This window comes from Eumetopias jubatus, unplaced genomic scaffold, assembly GCF_037043125.1.
Source record: "Eumetopias jubatus isolate StellerSeaLion01/CBP00866 unplaced genomic scaffold, mEumJub1_p1.0 scaffold_1, whole genome shotgun sequence".
NCBI classification, from domain to species: domain Eukaryota; kingdom Metazoa; phylum Chordata; class Mammalia; order Carnivora; family Otariidae; genus Eumetopias; species Eumetopias jubatus.
The window spans coordinates 164660888-164679635 of record NW_028274807.1 but is presented as its reverse complement, the minus strand read 5'-3'; the positions used below and the strand labels follow the sequence as shown (position 1 = coordinate 164679635).

General features: G+C 38.6%; 1 protein-coding gene across 2 annotated transcripts in view; it reads left to right on the top strand.

The window, feature by feature from the left end:
• The window catches only part of PPARG (peroxisome proliferator activated receptor gamma), a 131160-nt gene that overhangs the window by 90794 nt on the left and 21618 nt on the right, over window positions 1-18748 (top strand). For both annotated transcript variants that reach the window (XM_088027246.1, XM_028101764.2), the window contains exons 5-6: window positions 2411-2549; window positions 13274-13473. In XM_088027246.1, the coding sequence (XP_087883372.1) occupies window positions 2411-2549; window positions 13274-13473 (339 nt within the window). The remainder of the gene's footprint in view (window positions 1-2410; window positions 2550-13273; window positions 13474-18748) is intronic.

Here is an 18748-nt window from a genome sequence, read left to right as displayed (position 1 = left end):
TTGTAAAATTTCACATTCACTTATTGTACAATCCAAAAAACTCCACTCCTAGGAAACTCTTGTACATGTGCATCATAAAACATTTACAAGAGTATTTATCGAAGCACTGTTCGTAGTAGCAAAATATTGGCAATAATTTAAACATCCATCAACATGAGAAGATATCAATAAATTGTGGAATAGATATACAGTAGAATATTATGAAATTGTGAAAATGAAGAGATCCTAGCTTTTCACAAGAAAGTAGATAAATTTTAGAAACCTAATACTAAATTAAAAAAAAATGAAAAATCCCAAAATACTATATGAAGTATCATACCATTTATTTTTTTATAAAGATTTTATTTATTTATTTGACAGAAAGAGACACAGTGAGAGAGGGAACACAAGCAGGGGGAGTGGGAGAGGGAGAAGCAGGCTTCCCGCGGAGCAGGGAGCCCGATGCGGGGCTCGATCCCAGGACCCCGGGATCAGGACCTGAGCCGAAGTCAGACGCTTAGCGACTGAGCCACCCCGGTGCCCCATATCATACCATTTAATAAAGCCCCCAAACAAGCATAACTGATCAGTGTATTATTCAGTTTTTACCAATAGTGTGATAAAACTGTATTTTCTTAAAAGTCAAGAAAACAATAAACACAAAATTGAGAATAATGATCACTTTGTCACGAGGTCACAGAGGGCAGGATTTGGATAGAGGAAGAATTTCCAGTCATGATTTTAAATCTTGGCAATGGGCTCGTGTGTGATAATTATCTTACTATGTTTTATAATTACATGTATTTTCTACATGTTTGTAATTAATATTACATTTAATAAGATAACAGAAAAGGAAGAGAGTATGCCAATGGCCTTGTGGTATCTCAGTCATGGTTTAGGATAGAAAAATATCAGAGATGGCCCAGAAAGGAAGTTAAGTGACGTACATCTTCATTCAACAGATTTTAATAGAAGACTACTGTTGGTATTTGGGTCATATCCAGTGGCTCCCCATGGAGCTCACAATTTTAATTGGGCAGTGGGGGAAGGGCAGAAAACAAGCACTTAAATATAATAAGTAAATTATATGGTATGTTAGAAAGTCCTAAGTGCTATTGGGAAAAAAAAAAAAAAAAAACTAGAGTAGAGTGAAGGAGACCAGGAGCTCTAGTTGAGAGGTGGGGGCAAGGACAGGCCACAGTATTAAATAAGGGTGTATAAGCCTCATTGAGAAGTTGAGATGTTCGCAAGACTTGAAGGCAATGAGGAGAATAAGCAGGTGTATATTTAGAGGAAGAGCTTTCCACGTGAGAGAAAGAAGTCAGGAGTGACTTCAGGGAGCTTGAAAAAAAAGTTTGGCTTGAGAGACTCAGAGTGTGGTTGTACCACCTGAGATAGTGAAAGCTGCCAGTAAAATGAGTTTGCAGGGGTACGATCCGGAGTTTCAATGTTGGACATGCTGGGTTTGAGGTAGCTGTTAGATTTCCAAGTGACGTGTCAAGTAAGCAGTAGAAATACTTGTCTAGAATTCAAGATACAAATCTGGAGAAAGTGAAAATGCATGTCAGTGGCAGAACCAATACTAGTTCAGGGATTTTTGTACCAAACAGGGTCAGATAATATTTGAAAGAGTTAAGAATTGAGTTTCATGGAGATGAGCACAGTGGAAATGAATAAGAACACTTTGACCAAAAAACAACAAAAAATGGAGTTGGCAAACATCTTCAATTAAAATTTCTTTCAGGTCTTTCAATAAAGTATAACTACAGCAGAATTCAATTAGCCTCAAATCGACCTTTTTGCTATTTTGAGATGGCAGTCCATTGTCTGAGGATTTATATATTACTTCTCCTGTTCTTTCCTATTATCTTTTTTGTTGTTGTTGTAGGTTATGACAGTTATGGAGCACTCTTTCAACTGCATAAGTAAATGAAACCAATTCTGTAGGAAATTATGCAACATAGAGAATTCTAAAAAATTATCCACATGTGGATTTTTATTGGCCCTGATCATGTCTTAGGATGAAGTGATTATAACTTTGCCAAATGGCTTAGCACAATAATAAAGGCTGGGGCATGCTGTTGGAATGATCTGTAGAGAGACTGAACTGATTACATGGTGTTTTATTTGCATTACATTAAATCCAGAGCACTTCTTAGAGCATGCTGAGATCCAAGTGTAGAGCCAACATACATTGAATGACATCAGTTGGATATGGTCACTGTTTCAGAGCTAAAAAAGGACACTGGAGATCTTCTGGTTCTATATGTTATAGCAAAGAAAACTGGCAGTTAAGTGACTTGTCTGAAGTCACCAGTGACAAAGCCTACCTTTTCTGTTACCTAGGCCAGTGTGTCTTTAGCCAAATGTTGCTGCTTCCATGTATCATAAAGACCTAAGATTTGCTTCTTTTTTCCATATCCTTTTGCAGGGTTTCTTCCGGAGGACAATCAGATTGAAGCTCATTTATGATAGGTGTGACCTTAACTGTCGGATCCACAAAAAAAGTAGAAATAAATGTCAGTACTGTCGATTTCAGAAATGCCTTGCTGTGGGGATGTCTCACAATGGTAAGTGAACACTTAGCACACAAACTTTACTGTTCTCATTATGGCTGCCAGATCAGTGGCCTTTAGGGCCACTGCTGAAAATGTGCACAGTTTCCCACAAAATGCCAGATTTCAGAATAGTATATGCTGATAAAGCATTTCTCATTTCAGTCAGAGTCTAGGCTTTTAGTGTAGAATACTTCTCTCTGTGGTTGGGCATCTGCCATGATGGGAGAAAAGACTTGAAAACATGAGAAATAATAGAAATAACTAGTATTTTAAAATGAATGTAATGATTGTGATCAGTTTTTTGTATTGCTTTAATAGCATTAAAAACAGAATTATGCTTGTGTGTATCAGTAGTTTCTTTATACTTTAAATGTAAGAAAATTCTGCAAGTTTCTGGGTATGGAACTTTAAATGGCATATCAGAATTTAGAATATATCCTTTTTTTCCCTCTTTACTGTGCAAAGATAGTTATAGGCATAGTAGTATCCTTGACTTCGAGGAGCATGCAGAGTTATGGATAAAGCAAAGAATTTTAAGATTCCACAAAACTTTAGTGTCCATAGAAACATAAGAGAATAAAACTTTGTTTTTTAAAGCCATATCTAAAATCAAGGAGTGTCAACTTAAGAGAAAGAATGTAGATGACCTGAGAAGACCCTTGTTTTCGTGAATTGTAGAACTAACTCAGTAAAATCATGGAACATAGGCCTGTTTGAAGAAATAGTTCTTGATTTCCATTTAGCTCAGACTGGTGTTAACAAAGTCACAAAGCAAATTTGATAGTAACTTGATAGTATTATATTTGTCACATATTAGTTCTTTGAAAACGCATTATGGCTCAAGAAATATAAAATGCCAAAGTGATCAAATAAAATCTGAAGTCTCAGTTCACTACATACTCTATTTTTTTCTTTCTTTTGCCTTCACCTGTGTCAAAACTGATCTGGTGAGAGACTAATATTTGAAGTCAATCTTCATAATGTTAGGACTCCAAAGCATCTGTGAAAATTAAAGTTTTATTCCATTGTGCAGATGTTTGGTTTTGACAGTGGACATCTTCAGAATATTTGAGAATCACTAATTGGTTGATATCCAACTCTTTAAAAATAGCTCGCAAAATTATAGTTTTATAATTAATATGGGTCATTTCCTCTAAAGGCAAGAATATATTATGAAGAGATCTATCAGCTCTACTGGGCAGGATGGAGATTTGGTCTGACTTCCCTCACAATTGATTACATCTGCTGTGTAGCAGTATACAACTGCAGTCATTGATTGCAAAATAATTTACTGGTTTGATTCCATCAATTTCCTTTCTACTTCAGACTTCATAAAGCATAAGGACACATTTTCAAGTCAAGGGTTATATTTTAGATGATGCAATCAAGTTGCAGTAAACTTATTTTATCTTTATGAAGAAATCTGACTTTGAAATCATTACTAAGACTGCCTAGAAAAGCATGCCATTTCTGCTTTTAATGGTATTTATTTTTTGCCCTTTAAAAATTGTCACTTCACATAACATTTATTTCCTGTTGCTTGCACACATTCACATAAAATACTTCTCCTTTTGCTTATTGTTTATAGGCAAATAATATTTAAAGCCCAACAATCTATGTAGTATTGATGGTATAATTTTCTCTTCCCAGAAAAGTCAAAGAAGGCCCATAAACTTATTAATAATGTCATCATTTGACTTCATATGACAACTTATTCTATTTAGAGAGAAGAGTAATCTTGATAGGGAGTGTTCAGTTAGTTCTTCTTGGAAAGAAAAAAAAGGAATTAAATGTTCTGGCATCAAAGACTTACGAAGTTCAACATTTACAAGATTGAGACTGTGACTAAGAAAATCCCTTCTAAGAGGTTTTTATGGGAATGTGTTTGCTGCACAGAAAACATCCATTTGATCTGCGCACAAGAAGGGAAACATAACAACGAGGTTTTGAGTAGTTTTACCTGTTATGTGAGAAAGGAAACATTTCCAAACACGAAGTTTTCTAAGAGGTTGTAGTAACTATTTAAAACTATTTTGTTAATTTATTAATGTTTTATGTGAATGGCCCTCACTGTAATAACCCACCCAACTTATCAAGAGCCTTCTACTGTTATACCAAAATCAGCACCTCGATGCTTTCAGTAGACACAAGAAGAGATGAACGTCCTCCCAAAGTAATTTACTCCATTCTCTGTTACTGTTGTTTCTGCTCTTTCATCTCTGTTTAATCCATCTGATGCATGTAGCTTGCGCACTAGCCACCCACTCCCAGCTTTAAATGAGGCTTCTGAAGTAACCTTCAAGGAACCCTCAGGGCCCAGGGGAACATTGTTGAAAAATCACTGAAATAAGGATTGCTAAATCCTTTTCAACTTTGAAAATTCTATGAGTTTACGTAACTCAAACTACCTCCCTGAATTTTTCACTTTTCAACAAACTGGACCATATTTTATAGACATTGTCACCATTTTCTCAAATATGTAGGTATCTGGCATCTGTTGACTACCTGAATTTAAAAGTTTCCACCTGTATGTTTTGGTGCCATAAAAATATAATCCATATGCCTGAATCAGGCCTTCTGGATGTTCTGAACAGTTGCTCAATTGATAGTCACATAATGATGTAGCCTCAGAGTACAAATCCAAAGCAGTCAGGGCTGAAGAAAGTATAAATGGCTAATGGCATATGGTTCCATCTGAAGATGGATTGTGATGTGTAGCCTAAACATTGTAGGACAGAAGGATTTCAGAATTCTTACACTTGGGAACCCAGTTGTTTCTCAGAGATCTATTTTCAGCATTGAGTAGGAAAAGCACCCAAGTGTTGGACTGATATGCTTTGGGAGCAAATTTTTTGTTTTTTGGTAGTGATCAAGATAAACACGTGTTGCAATTGTTTTGATCATTTAACATACCATCATTTCTAGACCACGGGTCAGTTCCACTGATTGCTCCCCTGTCTTCCTGAGTCATGCTAAGCACAGTCAGTTCAATACCCTGTCAGATACCTTTAGAGGGAATCTCCAAATGAAAGTAAAGCAGAAATCAAGACCCAGCTTCCTGGCCTCTACCCAGAGGTACATGTGACTTACCACGTGATCACAGCATCACCTGCTACTTGTTCATTTTGAATTAGTGAAGCTGTTATCTACAGAATCCTGATAAAAAATACCCTCATAGATTAATGTAGTTTCTTCAGTCAAATGGGCCCTCACATACACTTTTGTATTTTTTCTTAGTATAATTTTTGTTTTAAAGTCCTGTTGTCAAGATCCCTGACATTAATCATATTTTTAAAATGTGTCTTCTTTATTTTTGATAATATAATTTATTCATTAAGAACTTTGACTAGTGAATATTTTGTCTTTGGAGCTGCTTTTCATGTATGAACTAAATAATAAAATTATAAGTGTAGGCTGTTCATTTTAAAAAATAATGTGAGGTAGAGAAGAATTAACTTGTTGCTTCTGAGTCACTCAGCTAGGTTTTCCCTATGCCACTGAGATTTGAATGAAAATGATGCTTTTAATAAATATAAAAATTAGTGAAACCTTAGCTTTACTGATCAGGACATTCTATTATATAAAGACTGACAACTTTAAAAATAATTTCTCAGCAGCTTCATAAAAATCCAGAAAAATGGTTTCACAGATATTTGTGGCACTCAGCATTTTTTAAGGCAGTTCTCTCCTTCTTTGTAAAAAAGAAAAGCATGAATGGCAAATAAGTTTAAACTCCAGTGTGTTAGGTTTTTATTTTAGTCTTCTTTGTAATATGAAGGAAAATTACCCAAATGTTAATTTTCAGAAAATTTCACCAAGTAAAGAAGTCCCGACACATGGCAGCTGTGTGCTCAGACCAGCAGGCATTCATGGTTGCCCACACGCTAGCCTCCACCTCCTTTTCCCACCATTGCCCTTTCCAACTTACACATCGGGTAAACTGTGTACTTTGCCGTGCCTGCACAGTGCTCTGTGGTGGAATAGCTCTGGGCCTCGGTTTATTATGTCTTTTGGTTCCCTGTCACAACTCTACCTGGCATTCAACACTCAGCTGAAATGCCTTCTTCCGTAAGGCTTTCTAGCCCCCCCCCCCTTCCTCTGTGTGTTGTATACCTTTCCTGTGAAACCACACTCTGCTTTCTAAAGCAAGGGAACTATCAGGTCGATATTCCAAAACTATCAGGTCGATATTCCAAAAACTAAACTACTGACAACTGTGAGGAGGATAGAGAGAGAAATAGGGAAATTCGTCAGAGGACAGATGCAATATCATGCATTAAGACAGTGGGAAGGGTGAGTGAGGAGAAAGGAAATTGAGAAAAATATCGGAGCGTGACCAATGAATACAAGTGTCTCAGGGAAAGAGAGGTTGTCAGAAATTGTTCAGGGTGTCTAGTTGGGTGATAGGATGAATTAACCAAGAAAGGGAAACAGAAAGAGGAGACAGTATAGAGGGGAAAATCAAAAGTTCATTTTTAAAGTTACATTTGAGGGTTCTACGGGATATCTAGCATCCATGTATAAAGGAATATAGGAGCAAGAGAAAACTCAGAGTCCAAATCTCAGCAGTCATTAGCACATTTGGTGAGTCAGAGAGAAGACTGAACTGGGAACAACAGAAGGGAAGGAAGAGGGGCTATCAAAAAAGGTCTGGAAAACAGGCAGAAAGATAGGAGAACCAGAAAAGCAGAAACCACTAGGAGAACAAATTTGAAGTAAGAGTGTAGAAGGTCGACAGTAGCAAAAGCTGGGAGAATGCTGGAGAGCTCAAGCAGAAACGAGAGCTCTGAAGAAGCCCCTAGATCTGGCTGTAAGAAAAAACATAAGGGACTTTTAAGAGCAAAGTTTTGGAAATTTAAATGAGGTGTAGGCAAGATTGCAGTAGGTTGGGATGTAAATAGTGACAAACAGAGGCAGAGAAGGAAGACTCCTCTTCCAGTAACTTCAGGGGTGGAGGAAAGATGGCCCGAGGAGGTTATAACTAGGGTCAGATTCTTCAACCTCTGCTTTGGTGGAAGGAAGGAGCTAGTGAAGAGAGAACAATTCATATATATGTAGGTTCTCCCCTACTAGACACGGCCTCTCATCCTGTGTCTCCCAGGCCATTCTGTCTAGCACAGTGTCTTGCATCAAACTGGTGTTCAGTGAATGAATTAAATGATACCAGGCAAGACTTCGGGGAACCGGAGATTGGGTCATGTGAGGCAGAGGTGTTTTGCCCATCTCTACTTTGGAAAGAAACCTAGACAAATGTTCAAATGTCCTCTGCAAATAGTTTGAAGATGTTACCCCTGAATAATATTGGTGCTAAGGCTGCTCCTTGTTTAACATAGAGGAGCTAGAAAATGATAGTTATTAGATTCCCAAATCCTGCAAAACCTCAAAATGCACAAGTTTTTTCTCGAGAAAGAAAGGCAGAAAAACATAACTTATTGGCAACAGCCATATTATAACCAATAGTGTTCTATGTCCTTATTTACATGATAAGGCTTTTGTAAAATCAGCATGTTAAAATTAACCATGAGACATAGCCTTACCAATTGTCAAAAGTATGATTGCAAAGTCACCCCTTATATGTTGAAAGACAAAAATACTTTTAGTAAGACTCAATTCATTCTTCTGTTTTCTATTAATTTATAATTTTGAAAACTGCTTTAATTCATCTTTATAATTAAGTAACATTTGTCTTTAAATGCTCCTACAATTAGGTAGGTGTTTAAAAAACACATTATTGGGGTGCCTGGGTGGCTCAGTCTTTAAACGTCTGCCTTCAGCTCAGATCATGATCTCAGTGTCCTGGGATCGAGCCCCACATGGGGCTCCCTGCTCGGCGGGAAGCCTGCCTCTCCCTCTCCCACTCCCCCTGCTTGTGTTCCCTCTTCCGCTGTGTCTCTCTCTGTCAAATAAATAAAAAATAAGATCTTTTAAAAAAATAAATAAAATAAAAAACACATCATTATCATTAAGAAATATTGTTTCTTAGCACTGTACCAAGATCCAAAGAACAGGATATCTAAATCTGCTTGGAGTTTGTGTGTCCAGTAAATCAGTGCTAAATACACAATATTGAATCTGTCATAAGCTAGTAGTGAATTGCATTCAGTTCAGTAAAATTGTATTATGCAAAGGTAAGCTAGTCTATTTCACCAGAAATTGAGTCTGCACCAAACCTATTCTTCCTGAAGACTACATACCGATTTTGATACTGACAATTTTTTTTAAACCAAGTTATATGAATTCTCTGTAGGTGATTAATTATCCCATATATGACACTGAATGCCAGTGTTTTGGAAGTTGCTCTATATGTCAGGTGCTATATATATAGAACAGAGAGAGTGTGTCTTTTTTTCCCCCCAGATAAAGATTGCTTTAAAAAAAGAGAGAGTGTGTAGTATGTTCTGCAATACTATGTGTCATCGAGATTCATAGAATTTTATAGCTAAATTTAGAGCTAAAAGAAGGAAACTTTAAAGGTCTTTTCCAAGTCCCTCATTTTATAGATAAAGCAGTTAAAGACCAGAGAAGTCAAGACACTTTTAGCAGGTTTTTCACTGAGCGGAAACTAGAAAGTAGATTTCCTGACTACTTGAAGTGCAGTGTTAATTTCATTGCCTTCCAGAGAGGCCAAAAGTTCTCCCTCCCTGACTCATAGTAACACATGGAGCACGTTTCTCTGTCTTTTAAGCAGTAGTAGAAGATGTGGGAAAATATTCTTGTGTATATATGGGCACACACAGCCTTTATATTGCTGGTCCCTCAATCTAGAACTTTGGTCTTCTTTTTCTAAGCTCTAACTTCAGTCTTACCAGAAACAGCAATCCAAAAGGAGAATTACTCTTCTTGGTTCTCAGATTCTCTACCGAATGGGTGGAAACTGAGGTTCAAGAATTAGTACACCATTCCTTAAACAAGTTAAAGACAGAGAGAGATTTACAGAGATAGATTAGGTTTTCAGGATTTGTTCTTTATCTGTGGGAATGTATCTAGGTCTGTGTACCATGGCTACCATCCTGGTCTATAGTTCACAGGAACCATTGTACCATGGTTGCCCTAGACCACTTCAACCACAAGTAATAAAAGCTACATTTATTAAGGATTACTACGTGCCAGGCACTGTGCTAAACAATTTCTGTGCCTTATCTCATCATTTCACATACAGTAGATAGGTATTATTAACATTGGACTCAAAAGCAACAAAATAAAATTGGCATTTTTTCCCTAAAAAAATTCATACAAATAAAAAATGGCATTTTCTCTACAACTTCAGATTTCCATATGTTTTATGCAAATTTAGTTTCACCAAATGGGATGTATTTTTTAATCCCTTTGTTTGAAAATGGTAAAATCACCAAATGATTAGTTGCACTGATAGTTAATTGAATCTAATGTACAGCATGAGCATTCAGTGATACAGAAAATTTGTCCATAAGATTTAACCTTTGGGGGGAACTTTGACTTATAAAAATTCACATTTGTAGCGGAAGGCTTTCACTTTAATATGTCCTAATTCTAAAATGAATTTTAGAAGTCAGTTCAGCTATTTTTTTGTTAGGTTACGGAAAAGCAAGACCAGCAAATGTAGTAAGTGTCTATGTTTGGCTGGGTTTTTCCTAACAGAAATTTTATTTCATAATTTTTTTAAAGATTTTATTTATTTATTTGACAGAGAGATAGACAGAAGAGCATAAGCAGAGGGAATGGCAGAGGGAGAGGGAGAAGCAGGCTCTGCACTGAGCAGGGAGCCTGATGTGGGGCTCGATCCCAGGACTCTGGGATCACGACCTGAGCCAAAGGCAGACGCTGAACCATCTGAGCCACCCAATACTGTTGATACACAATGCTACATTAGTTTCAGGTGCACAACATAGTGACTCAGTGTCTCTCTACATTATGCTGTGCTCACCACAGTGTAGCTCCCATCTGTCACCATGTTACCATACCATTAGCTATATTCCCCATGCTGTATCTTTCATCCCTGTGACTTACTCGTTCCATAACCGGAAGTCTGTACCTCCCACTCCTCTTTGGCTGTTTGTTTATTTTAAATTAACTTTTTGGATTACCTTTTAGGAAAGAAGTGCTTTCCTAGACATGTAAACTTGACTGTATATTCATAATGTAACCAGAGCCTAGAGCAATGTTGGGCACACAATAGACATTCAATAATGACTCACTGAGTGAAGAGATGTACTGTGCGCTCTGTTAAATAAAGAGTAGCAGATTGTTGGTGATTCTAATCACTCTATTTTGGTATAGAATGTTGGTGGTCTCCAGTCTTTACACCAAAATTTCTTCTTCCTTCAATATGCCATAATTCTTACTAGGTGCTTTCTTTTATGATCACTTTCCCAAACTTCCCTGGGTATATACTGTCTCATTTTCTGTTTTTAAACTTGATACTTTAGAGTTTATTTCATCAAGCATTTATTGTATACCTACCATATGTATTTTGTTGCACCCAGGAGCAAAAATGAGAAAACCTGGTACTCATAGATTCTAGTAGAATAACCAATATAGAAGTACAGTTCTGGTTTGCTACCTGAGCTAATATATGCATGCAACAGGAGCCCATCATTTAGGAAGGTTTTCTAAACAGTCCCAAACCCCAAGTTTTTGATACACTCCTCATTGGGAGTAGGTATGACATATCAACATTTCCTATGGAAGATACATAATTTTAGAAGTTACCAAGTGATTCTAATATGCCCTGCCCTCCCCTCCTCACTTCTCAACTGAGAACTACTGACGGACAAGGAATAAACATAGTACAGGGAAACAAATGATTGGACCAGCTTCACAAAGAAGGATTTTGAAAGGAATCTGCTCTCTGTTCTCAGGTTGTTGTTTTTTTCTGTTTTATTTCAACATATATTATACAAAGATTTAACATGTGCTGGACGTTATACTAAGTGCTGAGGATTCAATACTGAGCAAGATTCCTGCCTTCGTGCAGATTACATAAGGGAGACAAGAAACCACTGTAGATAATTACTGTGATCAGTGCTGTGAAAGAGAATACAATGAGTAATGAGATCATATCCTGAGGGACCTAAACAAATCTGGGGCAGAGGGGTGGGGGACTGAGATAAGAATGTGAGCAACCATTCATTGCCTATGCCTAAGAGAATGGGGAAGAGTGAGTAGAGAGAAAAGATTTTTGACCAAAAAATGGCAGTTGTTTAAAGATTTCCATTTGGAAGAGGTCAAGGGCAGAGGATACATTTACCAAATGGATATAGGCTAATTTAAAGGCATCCTAATTGAGAGGTAAGAGTCTCTTCCCCTCTAACTCAGAGGTCCCTAAGGAGGCCCCCACAAACACAATAATTGTATTAGTGATCAAGCTTATTAGGGTCACATGACATGTATTTATGAATTTGAGACTCAGGGGTGCACAGCAGTCTCTCCTCTAGCCTACTGAAAATGGAATTCACCAAGTATTCAGATGGAAATGTGTTTATGTACTTTAGTGTCTTATGGTAGAATACTACCTTTAACATTATAACGTATAGCAGGAAACCATCCATTTATTCATTCCTGCATTCAGGAATTTTTGACAGAGCATCACTAGGTGCTAGAGATATAAATGAGTATGATGGGCTCTGCCCTCAAGGAGCTACAGTGTAGTGAAGGAGACGGTCATAAAAACACACCACTGTGCTACCACGTGGGGAGGGTAAGAGTTGAGCTCCACACAGAGTACTATTGACTTTGGTATCCAAATGTCCTTGTTATGGGAAAGTACAGAGAGTCCAAAGCATTTGGAGAGAAAAACCATCTTGGTCAAAAGAGGTACAAACATGATTTTTCCCCCAACCTAGGCCTTACTAACCTCTCTTAAATGTTCCACTTTGCCTTTCTTTCTTTAGTTTTCTTCTTCTTTACACTTCCTCACCCCACAGGAAGCCAAATGTTAAGTAAGGAAATGGTCTTTTTGACAAACATCATCATTAAGTGGTAATCCTGGAGAGTCAGGGAGAATGATTACGGCTTCTCTCTACTAAATGTAAAAGTACTCTCTGGTCTAATAACATGAAAGAAAGCACCATCCATATTTCTTTATAACAGGGACAAAATAGATCATATAGATTCTCTGAGAACAACGCTCTGTCTGTACAACTTTGAATTTTGCACAGTTCCTTCAGTTTGTGAAGCATGTTGATCCTTTTAGGGCCTGACCTTATGTCAGATGCTGGGGATGCAAAAATGAATAAGACATTGTCCCTGGCCTTCAGGATGTTCTGTAGTGAGATTAATAGACATGTCAAATAAAAAGTACCGTTTGAAATTGCTGTCATTGAAGAAAGTACCAAGGGCTGTTGGGAGTACAGGCGAATGAATAATAAATTCTGCTTGAAGAAGTCAAGGAAAGCCTCATACATAAGGTGACATTTTAATTGGGTCTTGAGGGATGAGTAGGAGCTGGCCCTCACCTATTTTATATGTAAGTAAATACACTTTTCTCTCTTTGCTGAGCTCCTAGATTCTTTCACCTTCCCGGTAAGATCGTGCATTAATATTTTTCAACTAAAGAAGTGAACAATTTAATTTTTACTGATAGCCTGCCTGCGTACTGCCATGAAATAAAAACCTGAGCAAAGTTGGAGTAGAAAAACCAGACCTTGAGCTTGGTGAAAGGGTGGCGGGGGGGGGGGCTTTTACTGTGTGGGCACTAGGACTGGGGGAGAGCAGCAGTGATTCAGTGATGCATCCTTGTCATTTCTCTCTCTGTGTAGCCATCAGGTTCGGGCGGATGCCACAGGCCGAGAAGGAGAAGCTGTTGGCGGAGATCTCCAGTGATATCGACCAGCTGAACCCAGAGTCGGCTGATCTCCGGGCCCTGGCAAAACATTTGTATGACTCATACATAAAGTCCTTCCCGCTGACCAAAGCGAAGGCGAGGGCGATCTTGACAGGAAAGACAACAGACAAATCAGTTAGTTCTCTTCTGCTGTCTTCATTTGGGGTGGCTGGGTTTATTGTTGCTGTTGTTGGTTTGTCTTTGAGAAGATCATTCACCCTGTTACACACACATACGCACAGTCGTGTTTAGCTGTTGGCTGTTACATATTACAGACTGAAACACAGGAAAAGAAATGTTTTCAGATAGGACAAGTAAACCTTATTTTGAAAAGGGAAAAAGTCCTTCAAGTTCTCCTAATAAATTCTGTGAGAATAGTATAAAGCCCCCCATCTTCCTGCTGCCCTCCTTCAGGATCCATATCTTTTCTTGACATCAGAACAACTGGCCACAGCTACATGCATTCCAGCAGCCTGGCTTGTCTCTGGGAGGGGCCTGACCTAGGTTTGGAAAAGGTATTGGGTCCCATTATTTTACAGTTCAGGAGAAATGTTACTTACAAAGTTCCGTGTGGGGCATAAAAATACATCTAGATATTACATTTCCTTTCTTTCCTTGTGGCTCTGTTGATGGCTCCTGGGCAACTGGAGGCTCAATCCTTTGATTACATACGTGAATTTTATCTTCTGTGAGGCTCTGAGCTGCCTGGGCTACTCCTCCCATAGATTCTCAAACATCTGCAGGCTCATTCATTACAGTTTAGAAAACCCAGAGTAGGTTATAACTGTTACTAAGTCCAAAGCAGAACTCTTCCTGGATAGGAAGCTGAGAAAGCAATGTGAAATCCAATTAAAACAAGACACAGCTACACCTGAATTTGAGTTTCGGTTCTGCGATCAGCTTGCAGTATGACCTAGGTCACATCTCTGTCCCCGTTTTCACAGGCAGAGGTCTGACTTTGATGGTACTGTCTGCAGCAGTAGGGTTATAAGAAGTGCAGAACACATTCAGAAGACAGACACCGTCCCAGCCCTTGAAAGTCCTTTTGTGCTTCATTTGTTTTTAAATGTACACCTCCAGGAGAGGCATGCAGTTACTTTATATATGTGTGTAACTTTGTCCCCACTCCATTATATTTGGGGAAAAATATCATTAGCCTTTAATGTATTTTGATGACGGTCTCAAAATGTGATTTTTCCCCCCTTTTAGCTATAAACCATTAGAGTAGTGTCAGCTAATAGAAAAAGAAAACTGTGGGATACTGCTGTGTAGAAAGCCAAATGCCAAGAAGGACAATGAGTTTTCTGACTGCAAGAGAGGACGCTGATACCTGAACAGTATTATACGTGTATCCCATTCTTTACAAATTCAAAAAATCTTACACGTTCATTATGTTCAAGACACACAGCCATCTGACAGCTGCTGTTATTATCCTGTTTTTAAAGATGAGGAGACTAACATCCAGAGAGGTTAAACATTTTGCCCTGAGATCACACAGTTAGCATACAGAAGAACCCTATGATACAGGCCTACTAACTTCTACCTCAGTGCATTCTGAGCACAATACTCCCTCCTGGAAGCTCCTCTTCCCATTGGCTAGCAATGAGCCAGGTGGACTAGGATGCACTAGGAAAGCTTCACCTTGGGAAAATGTACTGCGTTAAGATTTATTTTTACCAATTTTTAGAATGGCAGGAATCTTCTACCTTGTTCTGCTATCCCAATATATTCACAGCCAGGAAACTTTTGTCTTCTGCTCTTTTGTTCTTCCCAAATTTTAACGTCTAGGACAACTATCTTCCATAGGGACAGGACTACAGACTCTAGGTCCTAGTAAAGCTGAGTCTGTGTATTCATTAAATGCCCCCCAAAAAATCAGGGTACAGCAAAATAAAAGCAAGCAAAGACCTCTGTGTAGCTGATGTGACTATGGAAAATCAACTGTGTTTATTTGAAGGGAGAGAAAGAAAAGGAAAACTAGTGGCCTGGCTAAAAGGGGTTAAGAGCTGAAGGCAGATTGCTGCCGCTTGCTGAGAGCCAGTGTGGGATGGGGACCTGGAGGCTGGGAGGCCTAGAGCTGGGAAGGGAGTGTTGACAGGGAAAGAGTCTGAATGCAAACTGTTTACTCCACAGTTTTGCCTAAGGCCATTTAGTTTCCAGGAACCACTTTCTCACCTTCTCTTTATCTCCTAATCCAGACCTGCAGTCCATGCTGGAAATCCTGTCAATTTAACAGTACCTGGAAGATGGGAGGAAGGCATTAAAAAACATTTTTCCCCCAGTAGTCAAGAATTTAAATGTATGCTACCAGTGACTGTCATGTTCTCTTATGTGTCACTGAAGGGCAGAGAGCCCAGGCCACTGTAAATCACTAAAACCTCATACCAATTGGCAATTTGGCTCAAAATCTTTGAGTTAAAAATAAGATAATTGTAGGCTCTTTGTGGGATAAATAGGTATTAAGGTATTTTAAGAGAAAGGGCTGCAAAATGCTTGATTATAGGCTTCTCCAGTTCAGAGGCCAAATGTTTGTCATGTTTTCCCCTATGGTAACCAAGACTGTGCTTTGCCCATAATAGTTACTCAGAATGTATTTGTTTAATTGAATTAAAAACTGTTGCCTATGCCCCTTTGAAATTCTGGACTTTGAACAGAGAGCCTCTAACTAGCCCAATATTTGCTCACCAACCTGGACATCATTAATGGTCTGAATAGAGGCAGAATTGCGTCTTGTTAGGGTCTGGAAAAGAAAGAGAAACTGGGCCAAATTAAAATAATCCATTCCCTGATTACACAAAAACTGAAATAGAATTGTTTGGCTCTCTCTTTTCTCCTTATCTTGCAAAATCAAATTAAGCACTAGTGGAAAGAAATAGTTCAGAGAGAATATGGGAGAGGGGGAAAAAAAATCCAAAATGTGATTTCCAATGAGACTAGAGATTTGTTCTTTATCTGACGTGGTCATGTTATTTATTTGATAGCATCTCTCTCAGGGGTGTTATGTTATCTCTTGGCCAAGACTTATGAAAGCTAAGATTTGCATTGATAGGATAGGTCGTGCCGAAGTATGGACTCTCGAGAGGGTGGGGGATATGGAAAAGTGGCCGTGCCTGGTGCAGTAGGATAGCGTGGGTCTCATTATAGACCCTGCTTGAGATTGATGTCATTCATGTTGGTTAGGCCAAGCCTGGGGGGAGGCTGCTCAGCATAAAGGATGGCCAGTTACCCAGAATCTTTGGAAGAGGAAACGACTCTATTGAAGAGGCCATTCTTCAAATTTATCTTACTGCTCCATTTAACCATTGCCTGTTCTCTCTCATTTGAGGATATACCTGCTAATCTCTTCTCTTGGGACCTGTACCAGCATTTGCCTCCAGGTCAAGCAGGGCTTCTCCCTTGTCAACTAAACTTCCGTCTCCTGTATCTTATTTCCGGGTGCCACTCGCACCTTGCAAAACAGATAAATGAGCAGATAACTTCTGCTTCCCTCCTGTCTTTTTAACTCTGACAGCATGTCTTCAGGATATGATGCCCCTACTTTTCATTGCCTTGACTGAAAGAATAATGCTTGGGAGTTTTAGGCTCAGGGCTAGACAGGATATGGAATCACTGGGTAAAGTTAACCAGAGAAGAAGCTTCACTAGCAGTAAGCCTGTTAGCCAGGAGAATGGCACTGACTCTTCCCCCCACAGTCTCTTTCCCTTTCAGTGGCTTGTAGCAGCCCAGCACCTTCTTTAAGAGATCCCGCTGAACTCTGAAAACTGTGAATCTAGAACCAGGGTGCTGTGTTTCATGATGGCAATTTGAGAACGGAATGGACTTTGAAAGTTCCCAGTGTTTGAATATTACCCTGATGTGATGAACACACTGGGTGTATCATTGTCACATGATCCCATGTTTGTGGATGAAAATAAACAGAGTGGTTTTCAAAAACCATTTTCAGTGCCATGGTTTGTCATAAAACAATAAATAGAAAAACCCTTGGTACGCCTGCCAACTTTTCATCCCATATCTGAGAGATGGTGAGGCCCTGGCTGCACTGTATCTGCAAATAAGGAATAAAACTTGTTATCTGTACTGTATTGGACTTTGGGTCCCAAAGCATCACATTGCTTTTGATGGGTACATGTGGAGTCACTGTTTTTACAAATACAAAAGCAAACTGGTGCCATCGTAAAAATGGTTTTTCTGAATAGTGTGTGAAACATGAAACTACCGAATATTAAAACCCATATGGAAATGTAAACTTCTGTGAAGACAGTTCTGTACCCATTCAGATGTTCCCATTCTAAAATTTACAGTGGCTGTCAAACCTAGTAACTCTCAAAGCTATTGGAAAGCTATCTGTTCTTTTCTGTCCTACTCTCACAGCTGAACAAAGGGTGGTTTCTTTCCCCTTCATCTATGGAAAAACCTGAGTGAGTTGGAATTTGCTCCCCTGAGAAAAAAGATCCCAGACAAACTGTCAAAGAAGAGAGACTTAGGAGCCCCAATATAAATAAAGAGGGTGCTAGTCATGCTGATTTGTTTGGAGGGCTAATGAAGAAGCTGGGCTCCTGGGATCCTTAATCCAGATATTAATGTGAATAAAATAAATTCCTTTATTGCCAGGACTGTCAGGAATAACCAAAGATATAACAGATCTGAACGAATAGTGTTCTTTCAGACAATAAATAAAAAAGATAGAATGAAGAAAAGCATGTGGATTTCTTTTTTTTTCTCTTTCTTTCTTTTTTTTTTTTTTTTTTGGTAATGATTAGATTCAGTTGACCAGTACCTTTGTTTGACAGCTGAGTTACGCTTTGACTGGCAATGGATGGTTTTTTAAGAGCTGTGGTTATGTGCGAGTTCATTAGAGTGTGGATAATTCTTCCCTTTAAACTTTTGTCTTAAATCTCTAAACCATGCGGGAGAACAGAAGTACATTTGAGAGATTGTTTGAACTTCCCTTCAGTCACATCCAGCCCTTACCCAGCACTTCTAGGAAATAATAGCTCAAAAGGCACGGTCTCCAGCTCCACCATGGAAGAGCTTTGGTTTAAAAGCCGAAATTTCTCCCAGGATAGTCATTTTATTTAAAGAAGGAAAAGTGGAAAGTCATGTAGAAAGCAATAGAAAGGGAAAAGAACTAGTCCTGAGTCAGGAGCTCTAGTTCCAGTTGAGGGTTTGCTGTAAATAGTTATTTGAATTTGGCCTCATTCAGTGTATTCATACCTTGTCAGAGAATGATGATGTAGGTGATTTTTGAAGACCCCTTTGGTTCTGTAAATCCCATGGTTCTCAACAAGAGGAAAATAGAAACGGGCAAAACCAGAAGTTGAAGAAACCTAACCAATGCCTTTTGATTAACAGTCACCCATTATAGCTAATCCAGGAGAACCATGTATCTCTAAAAGGATGAAAGCCAGTC